Source organism: Phoenix dactylifera, chromosome 11 (assembly GCF_051530095.1).
Source record: "Phoenix dactylifera cultivar Ajwa chromosome 11, Ajwa_hap1_PhDact_Kaust_v1.1, whole genome shotgun sequence".
NCBI lineage: Eukaryota > Viridiplantae > Streptophyta > Magnoliopsida > Arecales > Arecaceae > Phoenix > Phoenix dactylifera.
Window position 1 is genome coordinate 2,526,777 of NC_143200.1, and position 11,907 is coordinate 2,538,683.

The 11,907-nt window shown below is 38.4% G+C and overlaps 1 protein-coding gene across 1 annotated transcript; it reads right to left on the reverse strand.

Annotated features, from left to right (window-relative positions):
• Positions 1 to 4,002: 4,002 nt before the first annotated feature.
• On the reverse strand, positions 4,003 to 8,196 carry LOC103712445 (succinate dehydrogenase [ubiquinone] iron-sulfur subunit 1, mitochondrial-like). Its single transcript, XM_008798971.4, has 2 exons — positions 7,408 to 8,196; positions 4,003 to 4,391 (listed from the first exon to the last, which is right to left on the reverse strand). The coding sequence occupies exons 1-2, from the start codon at positions 8,100 to 8,102 to the stop codon at positions 4,220 to 4,222; spliced, it is 867 nt and encodes a 288-aa protein (XP_008797193.3). The 5' UTR covers positions 8,103 to 8,196; the 3' UTR covers positions 4,003 to 4,219.
• Positions 8,197 to 11,907: the final 3,711 nt, after the last annotated feature.

An 11,907-nucleotide genomic window follows, 5' to 3' on the forward strand; every position in this document is an offset into this window, starting at 1 on the left:
ATATATTAGATGTAAGAGGAAGGATCATATTAACAATGGTCGTGATAGTAACGTGCATGTAATTAGAGAAACTAATACATATGATTCCAATCTCATTAGCCAATGCATATTTTTGTTGCCTTAATGCAAATTTTGAGCTAGAGTTCTTGATAAGAGAAAGAAGTGCATGTTCACTAAAACAACAAATAATCTTAAACTAAATAATAACATAGGAGAATGAATGTGACATCGCAAATGATAAAAATTGTCGAATCCAAACTTTTTTTTGCTGTGACAAATCTATGCAACAAACTATGTATATTTATAAAATAATATTTCATAACTATAAAATGTTTAGATTTCATAAAGTAAATAATTTAAATGTTTCAAATACTTTAAATAACTAGTACATACAAAAAAAGAATTTATCTTTTTTAAAATATATTTCTATTTTTTTAAATACCGGTTCAGCGGACCTTGATAGTGGCAGACACCTGATGAGCCATATAGTTTATTTTACTATTTACATAGCTAGATAAGTGGAGGCTTAAGCTATTTGTGCCACTTATCTCTATGCCTCTTACAATTTACATCCTAAACAACTACCAGCCTAGATTTCCAAGATGTGGATAAAAAAAAGCTCCATTGTTTTCCTTGACTATAACTATATGCTTTCAGTCTAGCTTAATATTTTATTTAACTAAAGTTGAGTATTTCATTATAGTCTTGATCTTGGATGCAAAATGCAACTTGCTTGAAGCCTATTCTGGATTTTATCAATGAATGAGGACTACTGAATTTGGTTGTTACCATAAGGAGAGAGTGCTGCTACTTTATTCAATGGAAATCAAAACTATTAAGGTTTTTTAAGAGCATTTTGTCATATCTATGGAAGTATAGCTAATAAGGTTTGTTATGTTTAATTCTTGCAAACATGGTAGGAAAATTTCAACTTATGATCTTCTTTTGTTTTGCTTATGTACTGCAAATTATTATGCCCATGATTTCTGCTATTTCTTTAAGAACATATTTTCACCTTTGCCTTTCATGCTGGCCATGTTTCAAGTTTTATCAGAACCTGCCATCATCTCTTACTGTCTAGAGAGTTAGTTCCATGGTGAAACAGAGTGGTTTGACAATACTGGGAACATTTTTTTCGCCTACCACTTTTCCTAAATGGAAACATGATCTAGTTGTGAAGCAAATCTAAGTTTTACAAGAGAGGAAAAAAGAGAGGATATGTTTGAATGTATTATTAAGCATGTTGAAGGCAGATATGTTGAAGTATATTCATGGTGTTCGATGTTGCTGCATTTAAGTGCGCACCACCGTTTGAGCCTCGTTGGGCCCAAATTTTGGAGAATTAAACGTGTATATATATATATAAATGCACAAATATTTTCTCAAAATTAATATTTATATTTATATCTTTATAAAATACTTATTTTAACTATTCTATTTTCTTTTTTTTTATTCTTGTTTTTACATATATGCTCATGTTATCTAACGCCATTAAAAAATTAATGGTTTCAAATTAAAATAACTAAAATATCCTTAACGAAAAGACGTATAAAAAAACATTTATAAGACGATCACGATAAAAAATAAAAAAGTAATTTAAATTTTTTATTTTATTTTTAATTAAAATAAATATAGTTTTTATTAACAGTGGTGCTAGAAGAACTGTTATATTAGGAGTATTTATACAAAAATAGTGTCTTATGAAGATATAAAAATAAATATAAATTTTCAGAGAATATTTATGCAAATTTAATTTTTTAAAAAAGTACTCATGGAAGAAAAAAAACCTAAAATTTTATTCTAGCTCTCGTGCATATAAACCATCTTGGGACTGTAGTTTGAATTTTGAAGTCTTCTAATGCATTGAATCGTGCGAAAGTTATTTTGTGTCGGGCTTGCAGCATGAAACTATTGTCATGAATCATGCTTCAGAAAAATGTGATGATTGGGACCCTACTTCAATTAATAATGTCATCATGAAACTTTTGTTGCAGTTTTAAGCCTTCCAATAAACGATTTATGATAAAGATCTAACAGGGCAAACCAAAAGCCTCCATACAGCTATTCAAGCATCAAGATCACCCGCTGATTTATCAGGAGCTACAAGTTCCATGAAAGATGCCCATTGAGCATCTTGTGATTGGGTAAGTTGAATGCCGTAGAGAAGTGGAAAATAACATGTTGTGGGATGGGGTTCCGAACTTTAGTCCCATATCGGCTAATCAGCGGAAAGGTCTGTACCTTAAATGGGGGGCTCAATAACCTCTTCTTATCGAGGCGCCTTTTGGGGGCAAAACCGTGAGGGGTGGAAAGGGTGGTTCCACCCGGAGCGCCACCAGAGGGTGGACCCCCGGGAGCGGTCGACGTCGCTTTCTCTGCTCGGCTGGTGTGCGGACTGTTGCCGGGGTGAAAACCCCGCAACAGATGGCGCTAGAAGGAGGGCCCTGGCCACGCATAGACCTTCCCGCTTGGGGAGGCTGTGTTGTGGGATGGGGTTCCGAACTTTAGTCCCACATCGGCTAATCAGCGGAAAGATCTGTGCCTTAAATGGTGGGCTCAATAATCTCTTCTCATCGAGGCGCCTTTTGGGGGCAAAACCGTGAGGGATGGAAAGGGTGGTTCCACCCGAGGCGCTACCAGAAGGTGGACCCCCGGGAGCGGTCGACGATCCCCGATCCCCAGAGCGGACAATACCTCGGTGAGGACGCAGTCGCTTTCCCTGCTCGGCTGGTGTGCGGACTGTTGCCGGGGTGAAAACCCCGCAACATAGCACAAAGCAAATAATTTCAAAAAAAAAAAAAGAAACCGAGACAACAAAATATATTTGATGTTAATATTTTTTTTATTTTTTTTTTCAAAATCATTTTCATTGCCTCTAAAAAATAAAAAATCTTTACTTAAATTTTTCAAAAATAAGAAAATCTTTTTTTTACAATCAACATTACCTCCATTGTCACTGCGTATGCTTTCACCACAACTGCTGCTACCATTCCTCTACACTCCGCTGGCTCGTCGGCACACCTGTCCTTGCCACCACCTCAGCTACCATTATATTGTTGCCACCTCCGCCGTTTTCTCGTCGCCTTTTACCACCAACACCATCGGCGCTTTCATTATGTTGCTTCCATTATCTTGGTCACTATTACCATCACCTCCAATACCATTGCCATATTTATATTTTCAAAAATAATCGACTACAAAAGCAACATTTCAGTGTACAAGGGTCAAATATAAGCCCCTCCCCACCAAGTGACATGCAGATGTTATTTCCATATTCTGAACTTGTGACACCCAAAATACAATAGACCAACCTTACATTGCACCAAAGCCCATCCTAAAAAGTAATTGACTATAACAAACATATTTATATTTTTAAATACTCACAAAAATAAAATAGAATTTCAATTTTATGTTTTGAAAATAAAAAAATAAACTTGAAAAAAATTCTTTTAATCCTTGGGATCTTTTAGAGAATGGTTAAGGAAAACACAATTAGTTCCTACCATAGCATATATTTGAAAGGATGTTCACCATCTGTAAACCTTTACATCCAAATGATATAATGTACAGAAAACTTCCTGCATGACACCGGCATATCAAACATATTAGTGATCAGAGGCTTTACCTTTAATCCATCATGTATCTTTAAAAGGACTAAAGGCTAAGACATAATAAAAATGTATATCCAGATTAGAAATTACCAATTAGATGTTTATTCTGTCACACATGAGAAACTCTTTTACGCTTCAAATATGTTCTTTCAAATGGAAGAACTAATTTGAACTTGTACCTCAAATTAATATAGATCCATATAGACTTTCATAAAGGAGGGGAAAATAATAATAATAAAAAAAGATATGCAAGAAATCTGTTTACAACTAAAGGAGAAACTCTTACTGCTATTTTCTCTGCGGTAAGATTGTTGAGATAGATGAAGTATTAAGAACTCAATTAAAGGAGGATTAAATCTATGAATGCATTAATGGCATGATAGACACCTGGTAAACAGAAGGATCAAATGCAACATGTTTCATTAACTGACATAAAATAATTGTTCCCCCGAAACACATCTCGTCCCAAATTGATAATAACAGAAAACAAGCAGACCCCTATTTCTCAAGCATAAAATAGACAGTTCAAAATGAAAGAGTACACAGGTAATTATTGTTAAAGACACAAACGTGAACCAAAAGCTGCCATTATATAAAGAAGCCTGGAATTACTTCTGAAGCTGGAGCTTTTTGATAGATTCAATTTGCTTTGCAGGGTTCAGTCCCTTAGGGCAGGCATGAACACAGTTCTTTATAAGGTGGCAGCGGTAAAGTTTGAACTCATCATTGACAGCCTCAAGACGCTCCTTTGTGTATTGGTCCCGGCTATCTTGTATCCACCTAGACAAAAATACCCAGGAAACACACCAATGTGAAGATAAATACATGTTGAGAACCAAGGTCACATACTCTCATCGATCAAAACTATAAGCATATATTTCATAAAAATGATGCAACAAACTCTTTTGCAACAGTTGTCAGTTGTGACATTGTAAAACAGGTGAAAGCAATAATGAAATTATAAGGAACCAAGATTCAGAAATTGTGCATATGACACGGGAAAAAAGAAGTATGTCAAAAGAACATGGATATGCCATGGTTTGCTTATCGGAGCAGGTAACCCAGTGCCCCATTCTTTTCTTTCCCTTTTCTCAATCTATCTACATTCTCTTTCCTCAAACACACACAAAAAAAATAGCCCTCATTTTCCCCCATCTTTAACATGTTCGATCCTTTCTTTTCATCCTTTATAATCCAGAAGTATTCCAAGCACATAAATCATAGAAACAAGCAGCATGTGGTTGAATTAGCAATATCTACATGATGCAGATGACAAAACCAACATATGTTTAAGTATAATGTTCAAATATCACATCATTTTATATGCAGAAGTACTTGTCTTGCTTTATGTTAGATGTACAGTCTCTTTAAATTTCAATAACAGAAGATAGAGAAAAGATATAATATGGTAAGATGATGGTGTTTACCTTATTCCAACACTTAGGTGATGTATGATTCATCAATTTGGCAAGTAAGGACCATATGAAAGAAAGTACTAAACTGGTTATCTGTGTAGATGTCAAATTGATAGGTACTACAATAGAATGTTCATTATTAATATAAGGGGGGCTTCACGGATAGTTGGATTACTACTTGCCTTCACAAGGATACTGATGTAATGCTCTAACAACTCTCATTCATGTTATTGTACGTCTTCTCACCTATTTCTCATGATTCCCCAAGAACTCACTGGTCATCTTTAAAATTCTAGCAATATGTCTCTACTAATTGAATGAATCTCCATCAAGAGACTGAAATAAAAAAATCAAAATGCTTCCAATCCGTAATATCAGAGTCCATGACCAACGGGCTTCTCTCTTGAGAGAGATGATAAAAATCATGCCATACGAGGTTTTTAGTTAATTAATATATGATGAATAGGACATAGATGATCTTTGTTTCACCAGTTCACTTTTTGAGCAAAGAGTCATGTATGTTGAGTGTCCTTATCCTATATTTTCATTTGATAAAAGGTCATTGCCTCATATGTGCAAACTGAATAATTTACATCAACTCAAGTTGTTAAACACCTGATATACAAAAACAGGATAAAATTATGTCATTGTCTGATCAAATAAGACCAGAGTCAGTCAGATGTGCATTCACTCCCTTAGGAAGCGTGTTGGCTGCAGGTATGCAGAAGTGGGTCTCTGCAAAAAAAATAGCAAAAAAAAAAACACTTAGGAAGCGGGTGTTGAGACAAGTTTCCAAGGAGTTTCAAAAATCAGTACGCGACCCTAAATGGAAGATTCCTACCCCTAAGCTCACTCCTTCAGCTAACTTGATATGAGTTGAAGCTATGACAATTGTTGGCACTGTGATTTTGCAGCTATTAACTCTTTTTAGTTTGTAAAAAGAAAAACCATTTTTACACATCTGCTCAACAATTTTACAGAAAATTAAGAAGAGGACCACCAAAGGTAACTGGAAACAAATAATGTCCAAAAGAGGTTTTCTTCTGTCACTCAGTCACAGCCTCGTGGTTGGAAAGAGCAAAAGTAACAGTATGTGTGATCAACCTGAAGGTTGAATAGTTATCTGATTTGACCCACCAGGAAAGAGAAAAAGAACAACAGGTCATCATCAGCAGAACTTGGCTGCCACAAAAGGTTTTGTGTGTGCGTGCGTGTGTGTGCATGTGGAAGCAGAGATGGCCTCCTTTCCCACCATTCTAACCTATTGAGGGATTTGACCAAATGCTGAAGGTAATTTCCTTACTAAGCCACCTACAGAGAAGCTAGTCACCAGAAGAGGGAGAGCTGAAGCTTCCCAAAAAAGGGCCAGAAGGTGCCACAAAGCAAGACTCAACCTGTGCGTATCAATGTTTGAACTACCCTCTCAGCTAAGTGTGGAGCTAAAACGCAAATCAAGTTCCACCCAACCTAAATCATCTTTTTGTTATGAGGCACATCCATACCTAATGAGGTTAGATTGATCAGACTTCCTGTAACATCTCGGGTTCTGCGTTCAAATCCAGGTTTGTAACTCTATGTACCTGAAGTTCTCAGATAAACTGCTGAAATCAGCAAGCAAAAAAGCCCCTCAGATCAGAAGCCATGAGATAAGCCCCAAGTTGAAATCTCATAGGTACATCTCACATCTCCCTGTTTAAACTGATATTGACTAAACAAACACCTGACATCCATCAGATTATCATCCAGATCCAAAGGATTAAATAAAAGGGGAAATATGCAAATTTACTCAATAAATGCTAAACTCAAATAAAAAAACAGTACCAGTTTCACATTAAACAGATAGCAATAACAAATATGTAACTTCTCCAAATTTCTCACCCTATTTACATTCACCACTTGAAGTACTTGCAAAATTTGGCAGGACCATAGACAAATCACCCAAGAAAAATCATCAAGGTTTCTCTATTCGAATATAACAGCATCCTTTTTTCTGATTTCTTTTCATTACATTTTATTATTTTGTAAACACAATAGAAGGGAATGATTACAAAACCAAAAAATACTCCCCAGTTTCCAAGAACTTATCTTCAAAGCTTCACAGGAAGATTAATCACCAAAAATAAAAAAGAAATCACCCCGGAGGAATCCTCTAAGCATCAATCATCATTTAAAAATATCTACATTTAGAGATTATAAATCCGCATTGTTACCGTCAAACCATGAAACTGGAACACAAAACAAGCAAAAAAGAAGGGATGATTCCACAAAACTTCACCTTTAAGCTAAGAACAAGTATCAATCAAACAAAATCCAACCCCAATCACCCCCCGTCTTAAAAAGAATTCAGAAAGAAAAAGTGGTCAAGGTAAAAAAACCCTAACCTGTGGGCATGGAGGAGCGCAGCGGGGCCGAGATACGACTCCGGGTTCCACCAGTAGCTGGGGCAGGAGGTGCTACAGCAGGCGCAGAGAATGCACTCATACATACCATCCAGCTTGGCACGATCCTTCTTGCTCTGCGGGATCTCCTTCCCGGGGACCGGCGGCGGGTCCTTGCGCTTGAGCCACGGCTCCACGCTCTTGTACTGGTTATAGAAATTGGTCATATCCACCACCAGGTCCTTGACCACGAACATGTGCGGCAGCGGCGTGATCGTCGTGGGCGATCCGGCCGACGAGATCTTGGTGAGGCAGGCGAGGCCGTTGTCGCCATCCATGTTCATGGCGCAGGAGCCGCAGATGCCCTCGCGGCAGGAGCGGCGGAAGGTGAGGGAGGGGTCGACCTCGTTCTTGATCTTGATGAGGGCATCGAGCACCATGGGGCCGCAATCGGCGAGGTCGATCTCGTAGTTCTGGAGCTCGGGTTTGGAGAGATCGTCGGGGTTCCAGCGATAGATGGAGAAGGTCTTCATCCGCTTGGGCTTGGTGGACTGGGGCTCCGATTGGGAGGAGTGGGCCTGCGCCGGGACCAGGCGCGCCGCCGTGGCCGCAGCGGGGGTAGGGGCCGGCGGTTGGGTCGGTAGCAGGCCGCGGAAGGCGGCGGAGCCACGGCGGAGAAGAACCCTCGCGGCGGCCATCGATGACGACTGAAGGAAGAGCGAGAGTGAGAAGATGGAAGGAAGCTTACCTTGCGGTGAATGTATCGCAGCGAAGTGGGCGTGACTCCCCAGGACAGCGCCACACGCGTCGCCATATCTAAAGGTGGAGGCGACCAATTAGAATTCACAACGCCGACCGTTGGATCGCGCCCAGCACATCTCTCAAAGCACCCTGAACTCCTTCACTCAACCGCCTGCACGGATCTCGAAGCAACCATCTCGATCCAACCGTAAGTGCGCGCGAAGGACGGTGAAGCCTTCTTTGGCGCTAAAGATGCAATCCCGTCCCTGACGCGCGCAAGAGCCAAGATAGCAAGGGATATTTTCGTGTACAAGAGGTTTTGCTCTAACGGCTAGATTTAGAGTGCAATAGGATATTTATATCTTGTTCGTTATCTATTGATTTCTATAATTTATAAATGATTAATTATGAACGCCATATTGAGATTTGCCTAAGTGGAAGAAAATGTTAAAGGTGAAGAAATTCTAGGCTGATTTTTTTTGAAGTATTTAGGATTAAAAGGATGAATAAAAGGAAAAAGAAAGTCAGATTGTCCCTTTCTAAGGGACTGCTGATTCTGATTGTTGTTTTTTGAATTTTTAGTTAGGAGCAAATAGAAAAATTCAAGATTTCTGAAAATTTAGACTTTTTTTAGGATGTTTACTTTAGCATGACAAATTAGACAGATGGAGAACTAGAATCATCATGAAATTGTTATTTTTGAAAAAAAAAAGTATTTTTCTCTCTCCATCCATGGCTACTTATGTGCACCATAGCCGCTTTTGATAGGTGTAAAAAGCAGCTTAAAATTATAAGGGGGAGATACCTTGTTAATTGTACAATTTATGCCATTGGAAAGCAACCTTCCAGGATGCCCTTTGTAAAAAAGTCTAACAAAGAGAATAAAGAATTTTTGCATTAAGATTTTATGACAATGCCTCTCTTCAATGGTCTCTTTCTATGCAACCCTGAATTAGAATGAGAAAAGTGGGCATTTGATGGTTTTGAAAGGTTACTAATAGTTCTAAAATTATAGGAGAATGAGAAACCAACAGTCGAAGCTTTGAACACTATATCAAAATTATGTCGAAGTCTCTATGGTATTTGTAATCGGAATCATGGAAATGGGACCGATAGTGCATGCAGATATCTTCAAAAGATGACTCGTTGGATGAAAAAATTTACATGCAGATCTAAGTTTAAAAGTCCCTTGTTTTGTAATACATGAACAACTCTGGCTGGCCAGGTCTCTCAGGATATTGCAATTGTGCCTGCTGTTGTTGTGCAGGGTCATCCACCTTCATGGAAGTAGTATTCAAGGATGTAGTTGAAGGCTATTGGGTATGTCTTTCTGAAGAAAAGAATGAACTTCTCGAAGCCTGAAGTTAACACTTGAAATGATAAATTAAAAGAAGATAAAGAGTCATGATTTCACATGTGCACTGAAACAATAGGATAGAAAGTTACTTATTGTCTATGTTGAGACGACTACAATAGCCTCTCAAATGTGCTTGTGCTTTAGGCTTGGGTCATCAAGCATGATTCTATAAATTACAATTTCTAGCTTATCAAGTACGAAAAAAAGGCTTGTAGCTACTACTCGTATTCGCACATAGTATCAAATGCTTATGAGGTATCATCTCAGAAGAGTAAATGTCAGACCTAAATTCAACTCAAGTCATTTTTACATATAAGATTTGAAGCAAGATTTCATACTTTTGGGACAACTTTCAACCTAATGTCAACCCTCAAATTTTCTCATCCAAGCTTGAGAAAAACTTTTAACAACATCAAAGATGATCCAAAACAGAAATACTCGACGGACCAGGATTCTTGAAATCGAGATATAATCTAAGATATGATCCATAACTTGGCCATTCTAGGGTGCAAGGAGCTAGGTTAGAATTTTTGAACTATTTTTTTATTCAAATTAAAATTAAGTTTATGAGTTGATCAGGTGTAGTCAATATTACGAGAACCACATCTTCCCCAATTGAAGGTCAAGTCTTGGTTCCACGTAAGTTTCCATGTTACAATTTGTGATACTAAAAAGAGTCAGAAAAAGTCAATAGATTCGCCTGCTCATGCCATGTTGTCAACCTCTTTAACGAAAGATTTGATGTCCGAACGTCTTTAACTGAAATAATCTACAACCACTCTCCACCCTTGTTTCCCACCCATACAAACTCCCTCTCTCGCTCTATATATATATATATATATATATCACCTTCTTCTTCTCTCTTCTTCCATCCCCAGTCTCCTCCCTCGTAGCATTCTTCTTGTAATAAAGGTGACCACGACCGACCTCATGGCGAGTCTCCGAGCTCTCTTCGTGCTTGCCCTTGTCCTTGTGGCGGTCGTGGCCACCGAGTCTGCCTCATCCCCGGCTTCCACCCCCTCCGCCGCCCCGGACACCAACAACCAAAACCCCCTCCTGGCTCCCAAACCCAACACCCCCCTGCCAGATTCTGGGGCAGAATCTCCTGACGGTGATGCCATGGACGATGACGACGCAGCACCAGCTGGATCTCCCCACGCGGCCACTGCAAATAATGCACCAGAGGGCACGTCGAACGCCGACTCCGGCGACGGTAGCCCCACGTCTTCTGACAACAGTAGTGCCTCAGCTATTGGGGTGACTTCCATGGCTGCCGTCGCTGCAGTTGCTGCAAGCTACATTGTCTTCTAAGCTGGTTCCATGGGAAGCACTCTTATTTATTGCTATCAGATTCTTGACAGATTTGAGTATATAACGCTTTAAGTTTGAGAGTGCTTCTTCTTTTTTTTTCCTCCTCATGGTCTGTGTTTTGCAATAATTTCAATTATTAATAATATTATTATTATTCTAATTTTCTTGGAATTCATGATATAGAGATGAGCTGAAGAGAGCTTAAAAAGAAAATAAAATAAAAATCTCTTCCTTTTGGATTCTCATATGTATGTTCTATTTTATATTTCGAGGGTCAATGCATTAGAGCAAACAAATGATAAACATTTAATTTCCTATAAAATAAAAATTTGGAGTACAAATAAGGAACATGATGGATGTATGAACATCTAAAGAGAAACTCTTAGGATATGTCAAGTGTCTTTGCAATCTTTAAGAAATAAGTGTTATTTATCAGTACTCTCTTTTTTTTTTTTGCAAATGACCCTTCCTAATCCTACCTTGTGCTTTGTATGTTAGACACCAAAAGGTTTTAACCAGCTAACCTGATAGACAGAATGCTTCTAGCTCTCCTACGCAACATCAGATGCCTTAAATTACCTGATACATGACACCTTAGTCAATATATATGGTTTGGTAGCTGAAGTTATGTTATATCAAACAGCCATTGTTGTAGGCTTATGAGAGCTATGTACCAAGGAAATGCTCACACATAGACCATAGTGGTCCTCTGACATAAAATTGGTTGTTTTCTCTTGTTGTTTCTGAGCTACAGTCTTGCACCCTAGCATTCATCAGTCTTTGCCTAAAAGGTCAGCAGAACATGGAGGCAATGGGGTTTAAACATCATTAACCATTACAAGGTCATCATAGGAGGTTGGTGTCTCTATAATGGCAATTTAAAAGCTCTTGACATTAAGAATGGTGGTTGCAAAGCTTTCCCCTCAGCTCAACTGATATCAGAATAACAATCAAAAAGAAAAATCACCAGAACTCCTCTTTGCTCCAGTATCAGAAGACAGGCTTGCTCCATAGCAAATAAAACAGCCAGAATACAGACTTCATGATTATTTTGGCATTCCACGACAATATGGTTGCTCTGTTGTACAATCACT